The sequence below is a fragment of the Crinia signifera genome, chromosome 1 (genome assembly GCF_055691185.1).
Source record: "Crinia signifera chromosome 1, ASM5569118v1, whole genome shotgun sequence".
NCBI classification, from domain to species: domain Eukaryota; kingdom Metazoa; phylum Chordata; class Amphibia; order Anura; family Myobatrachidae; genus Crinia; species Crinia signifera.
Genome location: NC_139217.1, coordinates 82455033 through 82482674, shown reverse-complemented (window position 1 = coordinate 82482674; position 27642 = coordinate 82455033). Strand labels below are relative to the sequence as shown.

The window sequence follows — 27642 nt, the reverse complement described above, 5'->3', positions numbered from 1 at the left end:
TCAATCAGAATAACCCCCTTAGCGTTTACCTTAACAAATGAAAAGTAAACACAGTATGGCTACAGCAATTATACAACGCTGGAGGATTTGTACAGGGTGTTCAGAACTTATGCGAATCAGCAGCAAGCCATTGTGTATGGGGTGCTATGGACTGGGTGCTGGTGCAGTCAACCCTGTAACCAGACTGGTCACTGTGATCACATCACCCACTAGGGCTGCAGTATGACATTTTTCACAGTGGTGGAAACTGCATTAGGTTTCATATAAAGAGCATAAGTTGTTGTATATATCTTTTTGTCTGAATCTTGCTACCTTTGGAAAGCTAATACTGCGCATTAAACCCCACTACTATTACATGGAATACATATGGATGACCGGCGGATGGGATGACAGTGTGTCATGCGTTTGATTCCCACCTAATAAATAATCTATCCTGTAGCAGTTCTAGGTTGAATTATTATTATTTAATTTCTAAAGCCTCACATTGTTTATGCAGTGCTGCACAGGGAAACAGGAAAGTTTGACATATCAAAAAGGTGCTGTACAATCAATGCAAATTCAAATAATGGCTTAATGCAGAGCACGTAACAAACTAGTGATAAAGTAGGTAGGATGTGAACAGGGAATAATGGTAGATAAGGCAAGTGAATTAAAATGTATTAAGCCACCCAAATGGGCCCTTACGCCTAACACTTCTTGTCTGTCTTCGGGACAGAGAATTTTACCAAAATTGGCTGCTGCAACACGCAAAAAGATTCTCTTTCAGAGGATCGTGTCCAATACTCTGTCTAGAACACTACTTTTGCAGATGATCTAGTACCTCTTTCAAATGGACTGGTTAGAGATGTCCCTTAATAAAGAGACTAAGGCCAAGAAATTATTTGCGATATGGCTGCACATCCCTACCTCCCTCTATCAAAAATTCTCGCACCAGCCAATTAGCACACCAGCCAATCATCTCTCAACTGTCATTTCTCAAACACAGCTGATTGGCGGTTGCGTTATCACCTTCCAATTTATCTCTTCAACAGGCTTATTACATCTGCCACTGAGGGGTAGATGTATGAAGCAGTGGTAAGGGAGAAGTGATAAAGTGACTGGTACTTTATCACCGGCCAACCAGCTCCTAACTGTCCCTTTTTAAACCCAGACTGTAATTTAACAGTCAGGAGCTGATTGGCTGGTGATTAAGTACCATGCACGTTATCACTTCTCCTCCCTTATCACTGCTTCATACACCTACCTCTGAGTCACAAGGAGAGGAAGGCAGATCAGCCCTCAATGAGGCTACGGCCAATGAAAGTGGAGCAGAGGTGCTAAAGGGGACACGGAAACAGTAAGCTCTGGAAGCAAGGATAGTGCTGCAGGAAACATGAGGAAGGATGACCCTGACTGTGAGCACTCTAATAGGAGAGTGAATAATAGAATCCAACATAATGAGTCAACACTATGGGGGAAATTTACTAAAGGAAATTTGTAAAAAATAGGTGTATTTGTATCCAGAAATACATTTACTATCCCGAAAATACGGCAATTCGTATTTGTATTGATAGCACATCAATACGAATAGCCGTATTTTCGGGATAGTAAATGTCAAAAATAAGTGTATTTCTGGATACAAATACACATTTTTTTTACAAATTTCCTTTAGTAAATTTCCCCCTATGTGGTAAATTTACTAAGTTCTTTTAAAGATGGGATGTTGCCCACAGCAACCATATTCTGATTATTATTTAGCACCTTCTAGACCAGGACAGGCTAACTTGTGGCTCTCCAGATGTTGTGAAACTGAAAAGGTAAACCCGGGATTTCACTCCCGGCTACTGAGCACCTGCAATTGACCAGGGTTTTTCCCAGTATTTTACTCCCGGGTATAATACCCGGCTTATGTCTGAATGGTATTACCCAGTTTTTTCAGTTTTAAACATGTGATGTGGCTTTTTTTTGCTGCCGAGGCGTCTTCTAATGAGGTCATGAGCTGTAGCCGAGGAAGACGCCTCAGGCACATGTGCAGAGGCAGTGGCTGCATGTTGCTCCTTTGCTCCCTTTGCAGCAACAGAGTGCAGAGTCCTGTGGGAAGTCAGGTGGCATGGCACATCATTGGAAGGAAGAGGAGGTCAGGGAGCTGTTACATGTGCGTGGAGAAGAGAAGTTTAAATCTCAAATCACAGGCACTGTGAAGGATGCCATAGTGTATGCAAATATTGCAAAGGTCCTTGCCCATTTTAATGATGAAACACTGAAATGCATGAAAAGCCTGGCTTATGTGTGAAAGGGGTATACCCGGGTTTTTCCCGGATCTGAGGTGTAGTGTGAAAGGGAGTCTGTTACTAAAATCCAGGGAGTGACCTGGGTTGAAAATCCCAGGTAAACCTGGCCAAAATCCTGGATAGTATGTCTAAAAGGGGTATTAGTGGTGCTCTCCACAATCATATCTGTGTGTGTGTGTATGTGTGTGTGTGTGTGTGTGTGTGTGTGTGTGTGTGTGTGTGTGTGTGTGTGTGTGTGTGTGTGTGTGTGTGTGTGTCATTAACACAAAGCTGTGGCAATTGCTGCTCGTCTTTTATATGACATTGAAATGAGGACACCATTTCTAAATTAAAAGAAAAGAAGTGAAGCTGCTGATGGATCAGGCCTAAAATAGAAAAACTATACTAAAAAGTTAATGCAGAAATCCTGAAAATTTACATACGTTTGGCTAACAAAGAAGCCTTTCTCTTCCAGTGGTTTATGCAGACAAGTAGCGAAAATATTTGAAAAGAGATTAAAAGAAAGTTGTTACCACATGAAAGGTATTCCATGCTGTGTATGGCAAGCATTGGTCTCTCGAAGGAGAACCTGGCCTGCTGCTGGCATAATCGGACAACTGAGCATGGAACAGCACAAGAGACCGTCCCTTGTCTACTCAGCAGAGAGGAGATTTCAGAAGTGCAGATGCCCGTAATACAAGTAACTGACAAATAACATTGCTGCTACTACTACTGTAGACATTCACCAAGACTCCCATCACCAGTGATGAACTTTACAGGACTACTTTTACTCAGGAGAATTAAAAAGTATTATTGTAATGATTTTACTTAAAGCAATAAAAAGCATGCACAATGATGTCAACAAATTTCATGTTAAATTCAGCATACCTGCCAACCCACCAGAAACAGCCAGAAGGATCCAGAAAATGGAGTGGACCTTCTAGCCTTCCAGAAGGGTAGACAGGCTTCCAGAACCACACACCACTTGGATGCGGTCGTCCACTTCCTGTGAGAAGTGGTCAGTAGGGGTGGCCAGTGCAACGATTTGTGTTTCATCATGTCATCGTTGCCCTCCCCCCACTTCACAATGCCAATAATAAGTGTATGGTCTAGCATGGAAGGGGGGGGGGGGGGGTCACACTGATAATGCAATTATACTCATGCCACCAGCACTGCCCACTTCTACTTGCCTCAGACCTGGTTGCTCTCTATCTCTCAAGGGAGGACAGCCCAAATGTCAGCAAGTATCACATAACTATCTGCAAACGATTCATCGCTTATATTGGGGGCCTGTGCACATCTGATGGTAGCATCTAAATATGTACTATGTGGGCATCCCAGTCCTTGCACATTCATCCGCACACTTTTACACCAGGCAAAGACTACAGCAGACAACCCTCATAGCAGAGTAATAATGGGCCAGATGCTCGAAGCTTCAAAAGTGATAAAATGGAGAGATAAACAACCAGCCAATCAGCTTCTACCTGCCATGTCACAGACTGTGTTTGAAAAATGTCAGGCAGGAGCTGATTGTTTGGTTCTTTATTACTCTCCATTTTATCACTTATGAAGCTTAGTGCATCTGGCCCAGTGTCTGTAATCTAAACACTGCATTAGAAGCCAAAACCACTTTCACTGATCGCACCATACCGAAGGAACATTGAAGATGTAGGAAGCAGTGATAACTGTGGAGAAGCATATACTGTAGCAGCCAATCAGCTTTGATGTAGCATTTATCAAATACATGCTATAAAATTATACGAAGAAGCAGCTTGGTTGCCATGGGCAAACTCTCCACTCTTTTCTCTGCTTCATATAGGTCACCAATTATATCCTACTACTTAATGGAGCACCACCTAAGCCGCCATGGGTGTGTATAGTTTGGTCTACAGCAACTAGGTCGACAAGTATTGGGTCGTCACCACTAGGTCGACAGGCGTCAAGGTCGACATGGGTCAAGACAAGCACTAGGTCTACATGGGGTTTTTCACAGTTTTTGTATCTGAATGTCAACACTGTCGACATAGACACACAGTTTGCTCACTTCGATCTCGATGCTACACTCGGCACACTTTTATTCTCCCTAGTGGATGGTAGGGCATGAAATACCGCCTGTCAGCACATGTCGGCTCGAAAAAACCATGAAAAATCCCACGTCGACTTTTTGACTGTCGACCTTGCCCATGTTGACCTAATGCTTGTGTCGACCTAATGACCTGTCAACATAAACCCATGTCGACCTAGTTGCTGTAGACCTAATGACCGTATCCCACCTCCATATAACAATCATAATAAGGTACAGTAGTCTAGTTTACGTCAATTCAACCAGCTTAATATTAACTTTGGGGGGGAATTATTGGATGTTGGGAACTTTATATTAAAATGCATTGTTTTATATTACTTGGGGAGGGCAGGTAATATTAAATAGATATTATATGGTGAAAATTTTGGGAAAATGTGCTTAGAAGAAAAATGAAATGTTCTAATGCATCACTGGGATAATGCGTGTGACGGGATGCAGTCGGCGGGTCGACAGACAATAGGCACAAAAAAAACCCAGGAAAAACAAAGTTTATTGCTACAAAAAGCCAAACCAATTTAACAAAAATTGTAACAATAGCTGAAAAGTTATGTAGTTTAAAATAAAACATGTACAGCAAATTGTTAGATTCCAAAACATTAAAGAGGGTAAAATTACCACGTTGTAATGTGAACGTATGTTTTTGTGGAAAATGTACTGTGAGGTACTGTCACAGCAGCTTATATCCAACCTCATATTGTAATGACCCTGATCAATAGTCACAGCAGGAAGAAACCACCAGCACCATAATAGACACTGGCTCACAGCGAATTACCTGCAATTCATCATACACCTTAGCCAGGACTGCAGGGTGTGGGCATTCCTTCCAGCCATCTCGGTGGTCCGCTAACATTCTATTTTGGGGTCTGACAGTTGGCAGTCCTGTAACACATGCTAAGCATTAGCAATAAGGTGTGTTGGCTATATGAGGTGAATCGCTTTCCAAAACACATTACAAAGTGCCCTGGCACCAAATTCCCTCCATCTGCTGTATAAGTTGTAGCCTCATTTACTAACGGACAATCATTTCTATTCTAACTCTACTACCCACTTATAGAACCAGATGGAGAGAGCGATTCATTTTATTAAATAGTGTTGACAGATCACAGAAATGAAATCTACTGTGTGTGCCCCCAATCCAAAATGCCATATTTCCAGATGTCAAATGCCACGTACAGGGCCGCCATCAGGGGAGACCGGGGATACCAGTGTATGGGACCCACACCGATAGTGGGGTCGATCCTATTAGCGCCAAAGGGTGCGAGGTTCCATTCGGGTGCTGTTTAAAGGCTGAAAACAGCACCCGAATTCAGTCGATCTCACACTCTTCACTGGGCAGAATTCACTTAAAATAGCTCGCACCCCTATGGAGGTGCAAGCACTCTTAAGCGAATTCAGTCCACCGTAAAGTGCGCCTGGTGCCGTGATGATTCGCGAGTGCGAATCATCCGCACCTAATAGGATCCACCCCAGTGACTGATGATCCTGGCTACAGGTTGCCTCTTGTTCACATGTCTACCTTTGAGTAATAAGGCAATGCCCTGGCTGTGGCATTACACTGTACTAGTTGAGCCCAAACCAGGACCTGGTTTGGGCTCAACTAGGTCCTGTTCGTTAGCTTGGTGCTGGTTCTTAAAATACGAGAGAACTTTGCTCCCCCCCCCCCCCCCCTGTATTTTAATAACCAGGACTGGCTCAAAGATACTGTATATTCCTTTTTTCTACCTTTTTTCTAGGTATGGAGTCCTAAACCCGCACCCTGCTACATTGGAAGAGTTGTATTTTTTTTCCATTGGAAAACATCTGGAAGTGAATTTGGTCACTGTGCATTGTGGGAGAGGAATAAATATGTAAGTTTGCATGTTCTGGTACCCTATTACAGGGATGAGTTACTGTAGGTAAGTTAGAAAAAGGCTTGCCTGCCATCTAAGCCTGCATTTCAAGCGTGTCATCTGAAGCATGAGTTTGATTGGAGAGAAGTATTAAAACCATCTCATCTCCTATTTTACAGGTACATGAATCTCATTTTGAACATATGATGCTTTTCATTTAAAGAACAGTCTGCATTGTAAATTGTTTTGTTACTGGGAGCCTGCAACTTCCCCCACCATTAATTAACTTGAGCAATTTGTTCAAACACCATCCTCTCCCCCTGGTACCAGCTGACCCAAACTTTCCTTAAAATTGGAAATATTTGGAAGCCTGCTCAAAGGCTTGCCTGCCATCTAAGCCTGCATTTTAAGCATGTCATCTGAAGCAGGAGTTTGGACTGGATTTGGACCCATTTTATTTTCATCTAAGCTGATGAAATCTATTTATTACTTTTTGTTTACTGTTTCTTTACCATGATTTGTACCATGTACCTCCACCCCCACTGTATGCAAAGCCTGTATGCTGTACCACCACTGGTTGCACACCCTGCCAGCAACAATCTGCCAGCAACAAGCTATGGAAGAAAAGTGCCATATAAATAAAATTATTATTATTACTGCTTCCTTTGAGCAACATGATCAAGATGGCACCGCAAATGGATGCCTAGGAACTGTGCCACTCAGCCATATGTACCCCTGTGTCTCCCCTGTTTCGCACACTGCATAGCAACCTACAATCCCCAGTACACCTCGAGCGTATACCTGTATGTGTTATGTATATCTGTACTGTCACTGTTTAACTGTTACCTAAACGGCTATTGCACAGCAATCCAAATCAAAATCCTAGTATACACAAGTATGCCTGGCCAATAAAGCGGATTCTGATTCTGAAGTTTGGCAATAAACTTGCCCATTTACAGGTCTTGCAACCCTATTACATTTTGCCCCTGGATGGAATTTCTTACATGCACGAAGCAGTCACAGCACTCAAATTAACGCAGCACGAGTTGTCACACCCCTGGACGCGTTACTGATCATGATCTACACAACCATTGGCTGGCTGCATGACAGCCACCGCAGCAACAACAGAGGCCAGGAAATCTATGTCCTTGGACGGAGATGGAGATCCTGTCTCGATCACACAAAGCTATATAGAATGACTGCACAAAAAAAAAAAAACTGATGTTACTGTTCTTTTAAGAAGCGTTTGCATAAAGAACAATATATTAGGGATTAGTAATGTAGTTGAAGTGCGTTTTATACCTGTATTCTCTTCATACAGAAAAGGATGAACTGAAAAATAATATGGTGAAATTTAATAGGATGAGATTCAGAAAGTGAGAGATTTGGTAAGAAATCTCCATTTTTTTGCAAAATCAAACTGGTTCTGCAGTGTAACTGATTGCCGCTTAAAAAAATAAAAAAAAACCTGGAGATTTCTTACCAAATCTCTCACTTTCTGACTCTCTCATCCTATTTAATATCCCCCATGATGTTGTGCAGCTGGTAACATGAAAGCAATGAAGAAACAAAATACATGGCCAATAGAAGACCTCTGAATTAAACATTGAGACAAGTCCTGCAGTATGTGGTATATAAATATTGCACAAAATAATGCTTATTATTTGCTGTAACTTTTGATCTGTTTGGAATTCGCTCTCCTATTCCCCACTTCCTTTACAACCCTTTAATCCAGGTGGTATTATAAATAAGTACTTTCCGTAGCCTAGCGCGCTCCTGCTGAGTGATCAGAAAGGAAGGAAGGGAGCCTACCCTCCAGAGCCAGGCATGCCCACCCTATCATTTCCTGCAGGGACCCTCTTATTCCTCTACTACGGGCTGAGCAAACAGAAAAGACTGTAATGAGAAGCACTGTACTGCTTGCACATCACATTCCCAGCACATAGGACAGATTAGTGGAACACTGCAGAAAGCACAGTGTCGAGAATGGATGGAAGAGTTTGTAATTCCATCAACTTGCCAGTCAATTTTACAACCATAAAAATTGATTAAAAAAATCCTTGTTCTCTGGATTCAAATGGACCTGTGCATAAACATTCCATGTCATTCCCCCTGTCCACTTCATAAAAAGGAGGATATGGCCATTGGGTCGACAAGCATTGGGTTGAGACCATGCAGAAAGGTTGACATGGGTCTAGGGCGACAAGAGTCTAGGTCGACAGGTCATTAGGTCAACACAAGCATTAGGTTGACTGTCAAAAGGTCGACATGAGGTTTTTCACTTTTTTTGCGCCAACAGGTGGTATTTCATGCCCTACCATCCACTAGGGCGTGGTGGGAGAATAAAATAGTGTGCCGAGCGTAGCAAGGCACTGTGCCCGAAGCGAGCCATGCGAGGGGACGTGGTGCTACGTTTCAGTGTCCATATTGACTGAGTTGAGAATAAAAACCCATGTCAACCTTTTGATTGTTGAACTTGCCCTTGTCGACCTAATGACCTATCGACCTAGAGCCATGTCGACCTAGACCCTTGATGGCGATACACATCCCAGCATGCCTTGCATCAGTTTTGGCATGGTCAAATAGCAAAACTGTAGCATGGCATGCTGGGATGTGTAGTTCAACAACAGCTGGAGTGTCAAAGTTAGCCATCAAGGACATAGACCCATGTCGACCTAGACCCATGTTGACCTAATGGTGTTGACTCAATGCTTGTTGACCATTCTCTTGTAGACCTAATAAACCATACCCATAAAAGGATGACTCCTAAACACCTCCTGGGCGTCTATCAGTCTGCTTTCTTACTGGCTGAAAGCTGCAAAGAACTAATTGGTTGCCAGCGTTTAGTGCAGATAAGGGAAAAGCAGAATCAGAGCAAGTTAATACACTCTCTGCCACATGGAAGACAGAAGGATGGACAGCGTGGAACCCCATTGTCATCAGGGCCCAGTTAAAACAGATTGTTGGATATCTTGTCAAATATAACTAGCAACAGAGACAGTTCAGCATAGCTGACAGTGATATAGCTTTGCATTGCATACTTGAAGACGGATGTGCAATAGGAGTACCTAGCTGCAGAAAAATTGGACATTAACACCGTAAGTACAAAACATTTGTTTAAACCCTCAAGGGCTCCCTTGCTGTGTGCAAACAATGTCAGCCCACACCACGGTCAGTCAGTCATCTTCATTTAGCACATCTCTACTTTGAGGTAATACCATATTATTTATTCAGGTTCTTACTTAACATTTCTGTACTCTCTTCATGGATTGGGGCAGAGCAATACCTTAATCTGATTTAACAAGGTTCTGTCATCCTTTCGTAAATGCAGATATCTCTGCCTATCTTTCATTATCAAGCACCCTTTGGATGCTGTCCTCTGGGGTTCACTGTGGAAGCAACCCTTTTGATCTCCATAGTGTCTGCCTTTATCACTTTCACATACTACAATAGATTATAGCATTCTATGTGTTCTACTACAATTATTGCATTTGTTACTGAAGAGATTACGGTGGCATTCATTTAGGGTTGTAAATCACTTCAATGGGCATCGTTCTCTGACCTGTAAATCTTTGCTCTCCTACAGTATATAGACCAGTGTAATTGCCAACCTCCATCACTTTAAAATTCATATTGTCACCTGCATATTATTTCTCCTCTGGCAGTCTGCATATTTCCCTATAACTGGACTTCTTACAGGTCAATAACTACATTTTTTGGTACTCTTTACCTAGAAGGGCGCCCGCGATTGGAATCGCGGGCGTCGGGGGTAAAAAATCGCGGCCATCACAGGTAACGCTTTTCGCCACGGACACCTGTGAAGCCCGCGAGGGGACGCGTATAACTGTGAAGGTATCCGCTGCGCTCGCCACGCTTCGGGCATGAAAAGGTCGGAGGACGCGTACCGCCGCCGCTCGCCACGCTTCGGGTTCACGTTGATCGTGGGGTGGCGTTAACAATTGTGGGGGCCATTTCAGAGTTCACGGTGACTATTAGGGCTCTGTGGCCCATTTAACATTGTTTCCTATGTAAAAATCGCGGGCATTGAGGCATTGAGGCATTGAACACTAAAATCGGGTCCAATCTCATTTTTAACATTGGTCCCTATGGGAAATCGCGGCCATCGCGGGCATCGCGTCGCACCCGATTTTTAGTGCATTCGATGGTCGCGATGGGCGCCCTTCTAGGTAAAGAGTACCCATTTTTTTTATTTATATATATATATATATATATATATATATATATATATATAGAGAGAGAGAGAGAGAGAGAGAGAAAATGGGGTATCAGAGTGCGCCAATTGAATTGCATATACAACAGTATTGTTGAACAGACAGTAGTTAGAAGCAGAATCATAAAATAATTTTTTAATCAGGAATCTTCCAAGAGATGATACAGGCCCAACGCGTTTCGTCAACAGATTGACTTCATCAGGGGCATTGGAAGCAGAACGGTACAAAGCAATTTCACAGTATATAATTTTCATTGTTTGATTAAAAAACATACAGCAGAAGTTTTCATGCGAAAGGTAAAACCGGAAATGGTTTACGCACTAGGGATCAGCAACATTGATAAAGCATCGCAATCCAATGGTATCCAAAGTTAAATCGCAATTTCAGGGGGAGGGTAAGTATCCCCAGTATATAGTAATAGCAGAGCAGAACGGAAGTGAACTCCTGGGATCCAAAATGCTGAATGTTTTTCGGTTATATATATATATATATATATATATATATATATATATATATATATATATATATATATAACGAAAATAAAGGATGGCACTCAGGAGTCTTGGAAAAACGTGCTGTATTCAAGCGTGCAAAAGAGGACCAACGTTTCGGGGTGTGTACCCCTTTGTCAAGGTGCTAGTGAGAACAATAATTTAAACAAGGTGCTTACCTTATAAAGGAGTGGGTATGTGAGGGTTCGCGCCATCCAGCGCCGATCACCTGTGGCCGCGCCGTCTCCCCGCCGGAAGGACGGGGGCTCAGGCAGGACATGCGTCACACCGACACGTAGGACGGGATTGTGTGGTACGCAAGCTGTATAGTTGCTATGGAAACCGCTGCGTTCTGAAGCTGCGGCTGCGGCTGGCGGTAACCGGGGGCTGGACTTTGCGAATCCTATACAAAACATAATAAACAAACATTAAAGTGAATACTCGAAGACTGTGTGTCATTTAAAATGTACCTGTTGCGTGTGTATTAAAACTTTCATGAGCTGCCGTGTAGGACATATTGCACTGTTACGTGCCGTGATAGGAAGGCAGGGACCTGTCATATTGCGGCTCCTGCTGATGTGGTCTACTGGTGAATTGTGTTTTTTATAAAAGCGCTGTGTGTACAGTGTGGTGGTAGTGTATATACGTGCTCGGGGGTATGGATGTCCGAACTGCAGCACTGCACCATCCTAATTCCCACTAACGCAGATTCTCCATTGGGCTATATCCTAAGATATGTATTTAGCACAACTTAAGGCTTGTCAGTAAGGCTGTCAGGGATTGGCAGTTCCCTGAGTGTGCTACTCTTTAGGCTACATGTTGGTGGGCACTGGCCGGTGTTCGACCTCTCTATGTAAATGAGGCTACCGTCTTTTATATCTGGGCCCCATGTTGGGCCTTGTTGGCTGAGGGGAACGCGGCTCTCTGTGGTACATGATAGCTTCCCAGGGTATATGTGTGTGTTGGCTGTTCTGTGGTAGAGAGAAAAACAAGGATAGGAAAGGAGTTTGAAACAAAAAATTATGGAAAACGAAGAGAGCAACGAAAAGGAAGGAGAAAAAAAGGAAGGAGAAAAAAAGGAAAGAAAAAGAGAAGAAGGAGAGAAAGAAAAAGGGGGGAGACTAAGAAGAAGGAAAAAAGGAAGGGGAAATAGGAAATGTGAGGGAGGAAAGAAGAAACGGAAACTGACAGAAAAAAGAGAGAAGAAGAAAAAATAGAGAAAGTGGAAAAGAGACGGGGTAGATTGGAGAGGAAGAAATAAGATAGGAAGACCTTGGGGAAAAAAATTTTAGGGGAACAAAGGAAAGATAGCACAAGAAAAAGCTATGAGAAATGAGGAATGAGATCACAAGAATACTGCCAGTGATAGTCTATCATTGAGTCCATTGGGCTTCACTGAATTTAGGCGGTGAATCCACCGGGCTTCCAGTCTCAGTAGTTTGCCCGCTCGATCTCCCCTTCTCAATCCTTCCGGAATATGGTCCACTGCCATATGCTTCAGATCCGAAAGTCTGTGGTTTTTGGCCTTGAAATGCTTCGCCACTGGTTGCTCTACTCCTTTCCCTAGTTGTACTTGGCCAATGGCTGATCGATGAAGGGCCATTCTCTCTCGCATCGTCCGGATCGTTTTGCCCACGTATATTAGCCGGCATGGGCATGTGATGACATATATAATGTGGGTCGAGAGGCATGAAAGAACATGCTTAATGGCCGTTTTCTGTAGGTTAACTGGATGAACGAAGTTGGGGCCTGTGATCATATGCTGGCACGTCGTGCACCCCAAACATTTGTAACACCCCGGAGGGCGACTGAGAAAGTGAGTATCTCTTGGGACTGGGGCATCAAACCCTGTAATGTCACTATGGACTATAATGTCCTTAATGCTTCGCCCTTTAGTATAGCACATCATGGGTCGTTTGGTTTTCAATCCGGGGAGACTGCTGTCTGTTTTTACGATGGGCCATAGTGCTCTCGTGGCTCGAGGTAGTACTGCACTTGCTACATTCAATTTGGTCACAAAGGGTAGAATAGCTTCTTCTTTGGCGGTAGCAGATGTCCTGCTGTTTTTGGACAATAATAGGTCTTTCCTTTCGATGGCCAAGTCTTCCTCTTTTTGTAATTCAAGGGCAGATCTCCTGTACCCCCTTTCTTCGAATCTGGAGACTACCTGATCTAGTGCTGCTGGTAAGTTGCCCCGCTCACTGGTGATTCTGGCCGCTCTCACCATTTGGGATTTTGGGAGGCCTCTCTTCAAGGGTTTGGGATGAAAGCTGTTATACTTGAGGAGTGTATTCCGGTCAGTTGGTTTATGGTACACTTCCGGACGATGCGAGAGAGAATGGCCCTTCATCGATCAGCCATTGGCCAAGTACAACTAGGGAAAGGAGTAGAGCAACCAGTGGCGAAGCATTTCAAGGCCAAAAACCACAGACTTTCGGATCTGAAGCATATGGCAGTGGACCATATTCCGGAAGGATTGAGAAGGGGAGATCGAGCGGGCAAACTACTGAGACTGGAAGCCCGGTGGATTCACCGCCTAAATTCAGTGAAGCCCAATGGACTCAATGATAGACTATCACTGGCAGTATTCTTGTGATCTCATTCCTCATTTCTCATAGCTTTTTCTTGTGCTATCTTTCCTTTGTTCCCCTAAAATTTTTTTCCCCAAGGTCTTCCTATCTTATTTCTTCCTCTCCAATCTACCCCGTCTCTTTTCCACTTTCTCTATTTTTTCTTCTTCTCTCTTTTTTCTGTCAGTTTCCGTTTCTTCTTTCCTCCCTCACATTTCCTATTTCCCCTTCCTTTTTTCCTTCTTCTTAGTCTCCCCCCTTTTTCTTTCTCTCCTTCTTCTCTTTTTCTTTCCTTTTTTTCTCCTTCCTTTTTTTCTCCTTCCTTTTCGTTGCTCTCTTCGTTTTCCATAATTTTTTGTTTCAAACTCCTTTCCTATCCTTGTTTTTCTCTCTACCACAGAACAGCCAACACACACATATACCCTGGGAAGCTATCATGTACCACAGAGAGCCGCGTTCCCCTCAGCCAACAAGGCCCAACATGGGGCCCAGATATAAAAGACGGTAGCCTCATTTACATAGAGAGGTCGAACACCGGCCAGTGCCCACCAACATGTAGCCTAAAGAGTAGCACACTCAGGGAACTGCCAATCCCTGACAGCCTTACTGACAAGCCTTAAGTTGTGCTAAATACATATCTTAGGATATAGCCCAATGGAGAATCTGCGTTAGTGGGAATTAGGATGGTGCAGTGCTGCAGTTCGGACATCCATACCCCCGAGCACGTATATACACTACCACCACACTGTACACACAGCGCTTTTATAAAAAACACAATTCACCAGTAGACCACATCAGCAGGAGCCGCAATATGACAGGTCCCTGCCTTCCTATCACGGCACGTAACAGTGCAATATGTCCTACACGGCAGCTCATGAAAGTTTTAATACACACGCAACAGGTACATTTTAAATGACACACAGTCTTCGAGTATTCACTTTAATGTTTGTTTATTATGTTTTGTATAGGATTCGCAAAGTCCAGCCCCCGGTTACCGCCAGCCGCAGCCGCAGCTTCAGAACGCAGCGGTTTCCATAGCAACTATACAGCTTGCGTACCACACAATCCCGTCCTACGTGTCGGTGTGACGCATGTCCTGCCTGAGCCCCCGTCCTTCCGGCGGGGAGACGGCGCGGCCACAGGTGATCGGCGCTGGATGGCGCGAACCCTCACATACCCACTCCTTTATAAGGTAAGCACCTTGTTTAAATTATTGTTCTCACTAGCACCTTGACAAAGGGGTACACACCCCGAAACGTTGGTCCTCTTTTGCACGCTTGAATACAGCACGTTTTTCCAAGACTCCTGAGTGCCATCCTTTATTTTCGTTATACCCATCCCCCTGTGGAAGGGCACCGGGGCAGCTGACCAAGTTAGTGGAGTGCCGGGCCGCAGAAGCTCTCTCTCTCTATATATATATATATATATAGGCGTGGCCATCGTGACGTCTATCTTGGAAACTTCTGGCAGAGAGCAAGCACGAGCGGTGCAACATCTCCCCTGGAACCTTGCGAGACGCCGGCTGTCCGGAGAACCAGGAGGTCCCGTGAAAGCATCTGAAGCGGTGACTATACCTTGTGGAATGCAGCATTGCCAGTGAGGATTGTATATATATCTAGTGGTATTCAGCCCACTGCTGAGGTCAAACTCGGTACGAGTCCTTTTTATTGAGTGTTTTTTACCCTGTTTTTTTAAAAATAAAAAAAACTTTATTGCACTATTGGGCGCCCCCCTCTATCTTTCCATTTCCTCTAGATTCTTGGTGCTTGGGATAAGCACAAAACAGAAGGGGAGCGACGGTCCAATATATTATTTAAGGACAAGTGCAGCCTATAATTAATTAACTCCATAATGCCTGGAAAGTTCACCAATACCGGCACAAGAGCCCTGATATTCGGGCGTACTTCTGCAAGTGTCAGCGCTCCTTTACCAACAACCCATTCGATATATATATATTTAAGTTTTTCAAAGGGTAAGAAAATCATAACAAATTTTTTAAACACAAATCATTGTACAGACTGGATATAATAGGACAGTGAGTATCATCAATGTAATACTTACAATACCATGTCACGTCTCGTCCATGCATAGTAAAAATTAAAATCTCTACAGTGTCCAGTCTGGTGATTTAACCTTTGCATATTATCATAACCCTTCTAAGTACAATAATGATTGTATTAGCAAGACAAATGATTTAGAAAGGGTAAGGGTAGAGTTTAGGAGAGAAGGGGATTGTGGTCGTGTTAACATAAAACGTGCGCTGAGTGTATCTGATATCTCAGGTATTTCCCAATCTGTGTATTAGAGCATATATGTGGCCAGCCTTATATGTGGGGGAGGACTTAAAATTAAGCCAAGGTGACCATGTGGCTACATAATCTGATTGTTTTTCAAAGGTTGAATAGTATATGTCCTCCATGGCTCTATTGAACTCAACTCTCTGGAACCATTCCCAGATGGTAGGAGGCTCTGTAGACCTCCAATGGACCGGTATCACTGCTCTCGCTGTGTTATTAAGGTGTTTTAGAAGGGATTGTTTATATTTAGTGAACGGGATGGTGGTGTGGGATAGCAGCCAACAGTCAAGGGTATCGGGGGGCTCAGAATCCCAGTATTTCAGAGGAAAGTTGGATGACCTTGTTCCAAAAGGTCCCAATCCGGGGGCAATCCCACCATATATGTAGCAGAGTTCCCGCTGGGTGTTGCAACGCCAGCAAAGGGGAGAGATCGAGGGGAAAAACCTGTGTATCAAAGGGGGACATCGATACCATCTGGTAAATAATTTGTACTGTGTTTCCACAACCTCCAAACTCGTTGAGCATCGAGCCATATTATCGCAGTGGTTTTTACAGTTAATATGTATTCCCCATAGGGGGAGATCAGAGTCCCAGGCTGCACAAAAAGAAGGATCAACCCTGGAGTAGTTGTGGAGTATAATCTTATAAATTGTTGATAGAACATGCACGGGTTCTGAGGAGTGGGAGCACAGTATTTCAAATGGCGTGGGCTCTTTCATCAATGTGGTAGCGGACCTCTGTGAATGAATAAAGTGTCGTGCTTGAAGATAAAACCAAAGGTCTGTCGGAGGGATCTTATCATCTGTCCTTAATTCGTTAAAGGGTTTAAGCTTTCCCTCCGATACCAAGTGCATTACCCTGGACAAACCAGCTCGCCTCCATCTAGTGGTAATGTTTCCGACAGCTCCCGGCGGAAACCCCGGGTTGTTGATAAAAGGTAGCAGTAGGGCAGGGGTGGCCAACCCATCAGAGACAAAAAATTTGTTCTGGGAAGACAAAGAGCCGCGACCATTAAAAAGATGGGTGTGGCCTAACTCCCAGAAGGCCACGCCCCATTTTAAAGTGTTAAATATTATAATATACATATATATATTCCACGAGATCCCGGCACTCAAAATGCTGAATAGCTGTAGGGCTCTGGTGCCATCCGTGACTGCAATGTTCAAATATATTCCGTGTGAGCAACGGCACTTAAAGAGACTTTATAGCAGTGAAAAAATATCGTTTATTCCGACATATGTTTCGAGCAGGATCTGCTCGTCATCTTTGTCCCTGATGACGAGCAGATCCTGCTCGAAACATATGTCGGAATAAACAATATTTTTTCACTGCTCACACGGAATATTTGAATGAAGAAGGTTACCACAAAATGCTGCTTTCAGGCCGTATATACATACACACACACACACACACATTATATATATATATATATATATATATATATATATATATATATATATATATATATATATATATATATATATATATATATATATATATATATATATATATATATATATATATGGATAAAACAAAGGAATGGGAAGAGAGCGCTTCCTAGTGTATTAAAAGAGATTTTATTGGACACCAACACGGTAAAAATCCCAGGTACAACACTGAATTGCCCGTACCTGTAGAAAAGACACTGTGGGCTGGCTACCACACGGCTCAAACAGTATAACCAAAACGACAAGCTGCTCACACGGTCCGTACTGTAAGTGGCACCGGGTCTCAGTGGCGTGCTGACACTGGATTGCGCCACACGGAAACAGGACACCGGTAGGCGAGAAACAGACGTCCGAGGAGACACAGGAGAGCAGGAACGTAGCAGGCCACGCCCTGACGCGTTTCGTCACTGGGGACTTCGTCAGAGGGCGTGGCTAATGCTTACGTTCATGCTCATTACATACTCAACAGCTGCCAATCACAGTGCGAGGGCCCGACTCGTCTGAGCAAATAAAAAAATAGCTGGAAAATCCACAGCTGTTTATTAATGAATCTAAAAAGCCGTGAAACGACTAAACAGATTATGTTTAAAAAACATATTTGGAATAGAGGAATATTACCCCATACCCCAAACGCCTTCATAATATATACAGCGTATTATAAAAATAAGACAAGAAAGAATGAAACAAGAAAAAAATAATAAAGAGTAAAAACCGGCCGCGCACATATATTGGCAGCCGTACCAACTAATAAATATTACATGAACAACAATATTAAAAAAGTCACATTAATTCATACATATATGTAACAATAACACAATAAACATCTCCTAAAAAATTATCAATTAATAAAATATACATGCATTGTCGACACAGCACAAGAGTCGACTTAGTACAGTCAATTAAGTAAAATTCATCACATTAGGCAATAATTGATAAATGTAGGATATTATAACAACACAGGGGACTATGAGAACATACAATTAATTGATAAAAGGGGTAATCTCGTATCCCTCGTTCAAGCCAAAAGGAACAAGCGTATTGAGGGTCAAAATCCATGACGTCTCACGCTTGAGTAGAAATTTTTCCATGTCTCCCCCTCTTTTAGGTTGCTGTATTCTCTCAATACCTTTCACACGCAAGCTTGACGGGTCACAACCATGTACTTCTTTAAAATGTCGGGATACCCCATGGTTTGTGACCCCATGCTTAATATTTCTGATGTGCTCAAGGATACGGGTCTTCAGGCACCTTTTAGTTTTCCCGACATACCTTAAGCCACATCCACATTTAAGAAGATATACTACAAAGACAGAATTGCAGTTGATAAAATCTTTGATTCTGCAATCTGAATCCCATATGTTTGGACCTTTTTCTACAAAGGGACAGACCTTGCAGCCATTACAAGGAAAACTGCCCTTGATTGACAAGAAAGTATCACTGGGAGCCCGCGTCGGCAGACTCGCCAGCTGACTTTTAGAAACCATGGCTTTGACTGTTTTAGCACGTCTAAAAATAATTTTTGGCCACTCTGGTAGATGATTGGCCAAAATCGGATCCAATTTTAAAACGTTCCAATGTTTCCTGAACATCGAATGCAGTTCTTTATCTCCATTACTGTACTGGGTTATAAACATAGTGTCATAGGATGTACTAGTATTCGGGGAAGGGGGAGCCTCATTCTTAGTAACCAAAAGATTTCTTCTGTCAAGGTTTTTAGCTCTTGTTAGTGCAGATTTAATGATGCTTTCAGGGTAACCCTTCTCTCTGAATCTCTCAGTATAAATAGAGGCTTGGTCATTAAAGACCGCAATGTCAGAGCAATTTCTTCTCAGCCTAAGAAACTGTGAATATGGAATATTATCACGCCAGGGACCGTAGTGGCAACTCCTGTAATCTAAGTAATTATTGGAGTCAACCGCCTTGAAATAAGTAGATGTTTCAATGTATTCAACAACGGGAAATTTATCCACACTCAATAGTATGTCAAGGAATTCTATCTTCCTGTGCTGAAAGTTGGAGGTAAACCTAAGATTGTGTTCATTAATATTGATATAAGCCATAAATTCATTAAACATCAATTCATCACCCCTCCATATGATGACGATATCGTCAATATAACGCTTTATCAAAACGATGTTCTCCTTCCACAGACCTGTGAGACAGCTGGTTTCCCAGTCTGCCATATATATATTGGCCAGACTGGGTGCGCAAATCGTACCCATCGCTGTCCCACAGGTCTGCAGGAACCACTCGCTGAGAAACTCAAAATAATTGTGTTTTAACACAAAACGAAGGCAATCACACAAAAAGTTTATCATATCCCCTGACATTTTGACATCTAGCCTACAGCCTGTATACCTTTTTCATGTGGTATACTTGTGTATAACGCCTGAACATCTATAGTGGCAAATTTATAATCCGAATGCCACTTAATAGATTCAATCATTTGGAGTAAATGCGTCGAATCTCTAATATAGGTCTCAATTAATGGGACATAGACCTTAATATAAGAGTCAACATACTCTGAGATGCGTGAGGTCAAAGACCCAACCCCTGCAACAATAGGCCTCCCCGGTGGCTGCATTGCGTTCTTATGCAGTTTGGGCAGGTGGTAGAACGTAGCAAGATTAGGGGTATTGTTAAGTAAGTATCTATGTTCTTGAATACTTATTAGTTTATGGGTCAGCCCCTTTTTTAAGAGCTGTTCGAGTTCGCCCAAGTACAAATTAGTGGGGTCACTGCCCAATTTAACGTAAGATTGTTCATCTAATAAGAGGTTATACGCTTCATTAACATAATATTCTCTATCCATGATGACTGTGCCACCCCCTTTGTCAGCATTCTTTATCACGATGCTGGTGTCTGATGTTAAATTAAGAAGGGCATCCCATTCATTTTTACTTAAATTGTGCTTATTTTTATTTAAAGTACACATTTTCTCCATATCCTTTTTTATAAGTTCGGAAAAAAGGTCTATATATGGACCCCTGGATTCCACCGGGTAATACGTGGACTTAAGTTTTAGCCCAGAGGAATTAACAGATGTCTCAAGTTGTTGACTAGGTTCAGTGCTTGCATTTTTTCTTAGAAAGTGGCGTTTTAAAGTCAACTTTCGTGTGAAAAGATTCAGATCAATTAATAGATCAACTTTGTTGGGAGCTTTATTTGGAGCAAAAGAGAGCCCCTTTTGGAGAACAGATAATTCAAATGGAGTTAGAATTTTTTTAGAAATATTAAAAATACCTCTCGGAACAATATCAGTATCAGTATTAGGAACAGCAGACTCTTCTATCATTGTATGTATCTGAGTTTTGGTTCTCGTCCGGGAGCGTCTTTGTCCCCGCCTTCCCCTAGTCTTCTTTTTAGTCTCATTGGTGTTCTCTGGGAAGTAGACGGTCGACCCGATGTGTCGGCTGTCTCCCCTAATCCTAAAAAATGTTGGTTTTCAAGGTTGGGGTTATTAAGTGGTTCATATTTATTTCTATGCTCCCACGTTTTGCGTTCATATTTATCAAATACTGGTTTATTCCATGTTTTTTTTGGGTCTTTAATTCCATGCTTATTTCTAAAAGGAACTTGTCTCCAATTATTAGATTCGTCTCTTCTATTACTGTATGACCTTAGTCTATTTCTCGAGGTGCTATTTACAAATCTGTTATTATGGGGTGACTGAATTATCTCCCGATCATTAAATTGTCTCCAATGAGACGAATTTCTAACAAAGGGCTGCTTTTTATAACCAGTGTTTTGCTGGCGAGCAAGGTGCCAAGTTCTCACCTGGTTGTTCTGATAATCAGTTTTGTCTCGCAAAAACTTTTTCTGTTTATTTTCCATAATTTTATCTTCAATATTGGAAACTTTTTTATCAATATCAAGTTTTGCGATAGTTAGTGATTCTTTATCATATTTCTCATCTAGAGTAGGTAGAATTAGGGCTATCTTTTTTTCAACCTCTACTAGAACTTTTTTCTTTTCAAATATCAGGAGTCGCATTAGCTCAAATGAGCACTCATCTAATATTCTATGCCACTCCTTCATAAATTTCTCATCATCAATACCTGTGGTGGGGGCTTTATTAATTCTTAGACCACGTGGTACACGTCCACAGGAGACATAATTATCAAGTCCCCTGATGTCCCACCAGGTTTTAGCCTCTTTTATCAAGAGTCTTTCAAGGTCAACTAGCCCACCAACATTAGTCGACATAGTTTCAATTTCAACAACAGGTGTCGACAATTCTGAAAATATTCTCAATGAAGCCTGTGAGCGTTTGTCGTTAAGCTCACTATTTCTAGACATTTTTATAAATGAGAAACAGTAATATGACACAGAAAAATAGGCTCAATAGCACCAAATACAAAAAGCTGCTAAAACAATATTCTGAACCCAAAGGAAACAGATAGAAACAGTACTTGAATATCGTAGCGCTGAAGGTATATGGAAACGAATTAGTCCAGCAACACCACCTGAGATTGACTCAGGGGCACACATGCACCAAAGTCCTTTTAAAGACTGCAGCTCAATCTCCCAGCAAGCTCCTGGATTCAGTGGAGAAACAATCTGGATAAAACAAAGGAATGGGAAGAGAGCGCTTCCTAGTGTATTAAAAGAGATTTTATTGGACACCAACACGGTAAAAATCCCAGGTACAACACTGAATTGCCCGTACCTGTAGAAAAGACACTGTGGGCTGGCTACCACACGGCTCAAACAGTATAACCAAAACGACAAGCTGCTCACACGGTCCGTACTGTAAGTGGCACCGGGTCTCAGTGGCGTGCTGACACTGGATTGCGCCGCACGGAAACAGGACACCGGTAGGCGAGAAACAGACGTCCGAGGAGACACAGGAGAGCAGGAACGTAGCAGGCCACGCCCTGACGCGTTTCGTCACTGGGGACTTCGTCAGAGGGCGTGGCTAATGCTTACGTTCATGCTCATTACATACTCAACAGCTGCCAATCACAGTGCGAGGGCCCGACTCGTCTGAGCAAATAAAAAAATAGCTGGAAAATCCACAGCTGTTTATTAATGAATCTAAAAAGCCGTGAAACGACTAAACAGATTATGTTTAAAAAACATATTTGGAATAGAGGAATATTACCCCATACCCCAAACGCCTTCATAATATATACAGCGTATTATAAAAATAAGACAAGAAAGAATGAAACAAGAAAAAAATAATAAAGAGTAAAAACCGGCCGCGCACATATATTGGCAGCCGTACCAACTAATAAATATTACATGAACAACAATATTAAAAAAGTCACATTAATTCATACATATATGTAACAATAACACAATAAACATCTCCTAAAAAATTATCAATTAATAAAATATACATGCATTGTCGACACAGCACAAGAGTCGACTTAGTACAGTCAATTAAGTAAAATTCATCACATTAGGCAATAATTGATAAATGTAGGATATTATAACAACACAGGGGACTATGAGAACATACAATTAATTGATAAAAGGGGTAATCTCGTATCCCTCGTTCAAGCCAAAAGGAACAAGCGTATTGAGGGTCAAAATCCATGACGTCTCACGCTTGAGTAGAAATTTTTCCATGTCTCCCCCTCTTTTAGGTTGCTGTATTCTCTCAATACCTTTCACACGCAAGCTTGACGGGTCACAACCATGTACTTCTTTAAAATGTCGGGATACCCCATGGTTTGTGACCCCATGCTTAATATTTCTGATGTGCTCAAGGATACGGGTCTTCAGGCACCGTGTGAGCAGCTTGTCGTTTTGGTTATACTGTTTGAGCCGTGTGGTAGCCAGCCCACAGTGTCTTTTCTACAGGTACGGGCAATTCAGTGTTGTACCTGGGATTTTTACCGTGTTGGTGTCCAATAAAATCTCTTTTAATACACTAGGAAGCGCTCTCTTCCCATTCCTTTGTTTTATCCAGATTGTTTCTCCACTGAATCCAGGAGCTTGCTGGGAGATTGAGCTGCAGTCTTTAAAAGGACTTTGGTGCATGTGTGCCCCTGAGTCAATCTCAGGTGGTGTTGCTGGACTAATTCGTTTCCATATACCTTCAGCGCTACGATATTCAAGTACTATATATATATATATATATATATATATATATATATATATATATATATATATATATATATATATATATATATATATATATAGACACATACATACATACATATACACATTATATATATATATATATATATATATATATATATATATATATATATATATACACACACACACACACACACACACACACACACATATATATATACATATACATACACACACACACACACACACACATATATATATTACTCAAAGTGTTCCCACTATCTCCGGCACTCGCTTCAATTCTCTGAAAGAACTCACATACACACAAGGTGCATTGCACCTTGTGTGTATGTGAGTTCTTTCAGAGAATTGAGGCGAGTGCCGGAGATAGTGGGAATACGTGTGAGCTGTGGCTTGTCCTGCGCACCGCCGTGCTGATCACAGAGTGCAAGTGACGGCTATTCGCTGTATATATTACTCAAAGTGTATATAAATACTTGTGACAGACTCACTCCAGAGCAGTCAGTGTTGAGGATGGCAGAGCAGGAGGCCTCAGTGAAGGAGCAGACTGAGGGGAGGACAACTATGGTGCCGGGGACGCTGCCGCCTAGCGTGCCTGCACTGGGTCATCACGGCCGCGGACTGTGGTGCCGGGGACGCTGCAGCCTAGCCTGACTGCGCATGCGCCAGGTAATCACAGCCGCGGGCCGTCACGCTGTGCTGCCACGGCTGGACGGCGGCTGCAGGGGGCAAGGGAGCCGCACATAGGAAAAAGAAGAGCCGCATGCGGCTCGCGAGCCGCGGGTTGGCCACCCCTGCAGTAGGGAGTCAGGTGAGGAGAGACCCAGCTTGTAGCGTATTGATCTCCAGAGAGCCAGAGTGGGTTCAACTGTCAAGTGTGTTGAACGTACAATGCTTGGAAGACATGGTACTGCCCGAAGGCATAGACCAGAGGTGTATCTTGGGTGCTCTTCCGCCACTGTATATACGTGTATAGATCTATTTTGTTAAATGCAAAACATCAAAGAGATCGGTATGAACAGAGAGCTAAACAAAACTTGCAAATCTGTGTGTCAGAAATAACAGAACCTGGACACCAAGTGCGCAGACATGAAAAAAATTGTTTAGGTTCGTCCTCCTCCCCTAATTACTGCATTTCCCAGTATCCTCAATGTGAACCAAGGGGGAACTGCCTAAGTATAATTGGTGACTGCTAGGTGCTGTTGGGAGTATATAGGCTCAGCTTAGAGGGGATGGGGCAAGTGAGGGCATAACGAAGCATGTTCTGTTTTTATCTAAGTGCGAATTTAGGGAGGAATATTCTGAAATTCCACATTTTTGAATTAATATCCAATGTTCTAGACATCTACTGGCACCTAATAAATGTATAAATACTTATCTGTAAATCATCTGAGGAGCATGTTAATTATTCCATATATACAAGACTGAATGCTCACCCATGCTCATCTTAATGGGCAGCTTCTCCCTGCTGGCTGCATCTACAAGATGTCTTCTGACTTCCATCACCGCCTCCTTATGCTTCATGCTCAGCAAAGACTCCCACAAGGATTTGGCAGAAGGGTCACTACAAAACAAGATGGAATTGCTGGTTAATTAACAGAAATCTAAAAAAATTATAATAATACAACTATTGTGTACATGAACACGCACATCCACTAATTTCCCACTAGCACACAATGATCACTGTACATATACTGAATGTATTTTCTAATATTCATCTGGGTTGCAGATGGAGAACTAACCACAAAATTTAATTAAAATGTTAGAAATGAAGAAATTGCCATAAAGCCACACAGACAGAACCGTAAACATGGATTCATTTTGGCAGGTTTAACACAAAAAAAAATGGATCAATAGAAATATCGTAAAAATGACACTTTATAAAAATTTGTCTATTAGTGTTCAGAGAATTACTACAATTAATTGCAGACAAATACCATATTGTTGTGGCAATGCTGTCCAGCTGGTGTGCTTATGTAACCCGTGCTTGTGTACACAGTGATCGATGTTAATGAAGGATGGAACAATCACAGTTCTGTCCTTCATTAGCATACATTATGTCGCTAGCGATATTGTCAGGTTTGATATGCAGCACTGAGAAAGTCAGTAGTGGCCGCGGGAACTCACTTATCAGGTATACACCCTGGCCAATATGAGATATTCTAAGCTATCTACCGGATCAGACAACATATTGCTCAGTGTACAGTACATCTAGTCTTAGAACACCAACATTTTTTCCATTGTTTATTGGTTAACTCAGTTTAACGTTATGTACTCTGGAATGAAAGCATAGAACCATTTTGTTTAACAACACTGAATACAAATTTTAACTCCTCAAAGCAGTCACCTTGTGCAGATATAAACATTGAAGACATTCTTTCTGCAATGGAAGTTAATTATTGTTCTTCAGATGTGTTGTAGTTAGCTTTGCTTACACTCTTTTTCCCAGATTCATCCAAAACCAGCTTGATGGTGGATAAAGGCTGGAGACTGTGCCGTCGCCATTCCGTGATTTGAAGCCTACCATCTTGCCTTTTACCTCAGAAATATGTCTGAAGTAGTCTGGAGGGTCTGGAGGATCAGCATCCAGGCAGTCAGGATGCTGGCGTTCAGTATACAGTCACAAGCATTCTGACTGCCGCTAAAAGACAGGTGGCCAAAATCTCAAAAGGATCAGGATGCAGACACTGGGAACACGTCAGTTGGCATCCGGATTGGTAAGTATGCGGGCGGGTTATGTTTAGGTGTTAATAGGGGAATTTAGGGCTAGGCTGCAGTAAGGGGATGGTTAGAGTAAGGCTGGGGGTTAGGGTTAGGTGGTGGGGGTTATGTTTACCAGAGGGTTAGGGATAGGCTGATAGGAGGGGGGGGGGGGGAGTGTTAGGTTTAGGGGGGGGGGGGCAGGGGGAGAGTAAGTATACTTACCTGGCCCTTGTCTGGATTGCTGGCACCAGTATTCTAACTGCTGGTCATCCGTATGTGTCCCATCTGGAAATATGTTTTCTTACTGTACAACGAACCCTGCAAAATACTGTGGGTAGTCCTTTTGCATGAGGGTGCCAGTCGCCAACTTGGGAACCAAGCATAAGAGCCCCTCCCTCCTCCAAGTTTGATATCTGGTGTAACGGCTTTCTGAGAAACAGCAGGTTTAAACAATAAATGTAAAAACGGGAAATGCTTTTAATATCAAAACATGGGGTTTGCTTAATACATAAGCCCCACACACGTTTTTTTAATTGCTATGGTAAGCACCTTTGTACCATTACAAGTTGTTCAATGGTTGTGAATTGCTTATGTCTCAATAAAAACTGCTAAATAGGAGATGTTCTAGAACAGGGGTAGCCAACTCCAGTCCTCGAGAGCTATTAAAGGTGCCCACACACTAGAAAGATCTGCGATCGTAAGATGTGCGCATAAATTAGCCTTGAAATCTTTTTTCCGTTTTTCTTAAGATCCCCTGTGCATTCCTATGGATCTTTTGTTAAATCTTCTGATCTTTCGTGCAGCACGTAAGATCAGAAAATTCAGTTAAAGATCCACGGGAGCGCGCATCGGACATAAATCGGGCGATTTTCGACCGATTATTGGTAAACATCGGACACAGTTTACGGTTTCTTGCTCACCTCACAGGTGCACAGCTGTACTCATTACTCACTGACACATTTTAAAATAGCCACAAGTGGAGTTAAATACTTCACTTGTGATTCTGTGATGAGATCTGGAAGACGTTAACTGTTGGTAACTCTCAAGGACTGGAGTTGGCTACCCCTGGTCTAGAACTTTTAGTAGTATATACAGTTTTTTCTTAACCGAGTCCAAGCTGTTGTCACGAATAATTAACTATTGAAGTGTTTGATGAGCCGATAGATATTTCCTTTAATATACAGACAGAATCCCTGATTTGCAAGGGTGTAACTACCATAGGGGTGCAGCTGCTATGGGGCCCAGAGCTGAGATCGGCCCATTTTGCCTGTCAAAGTATCATGCGCTATATACATTTTTCAGCATTAGTTGATGAATAGGGGCAATTACAAACTTTTGCTATGGGGCCCACATGTATCTAGTTACGCCACTGCTGGTTTGCATTGAATCAAATTTAACATCTTTATTAGATACCAGCAATTCTAGTACAATTGTTATATACTTATAAGATTCCCATAGAGATGTGCAATAATCTATTTCTGTAAGTGCCAGCAGTATCTTTCATAAGTAACTTATTGGTGCCTAAAGTATTTAGCACAGGTTGTATTTTAGTCATGCTAGAAACTCATTCTTGTATAGAAATGAATAGCAAAAAATAAAAACTAATGCCCTAATGCCACCCAAGACCATTATTGGCACATACAACATTACATATACTAGACCTATCATATA

General features: G+C 42.3%; 1 protein-coding gene across 1 annotated transcript in view; it reads right to left on the bottom strand.

Annotated features, from left to right (window-relative positions):
- SCFD2 (sec1 family domain containing 2) overlaps nt 1-27642 on the bottom strand; it is a 482746-nt gene that overhangs the window by 434887 nt on the left and 20217 nt on the right. Inside the window, exon 3 of the mRNA XM_083168483.1 lies at nt 24705-24832. Coding sequence (XP_083024609.1) covers nt 24705-24832 — 128 coding nt within the window. The remainder of the gene's footprint in view (nt 1-24704; nt 24833-27642) is intronic.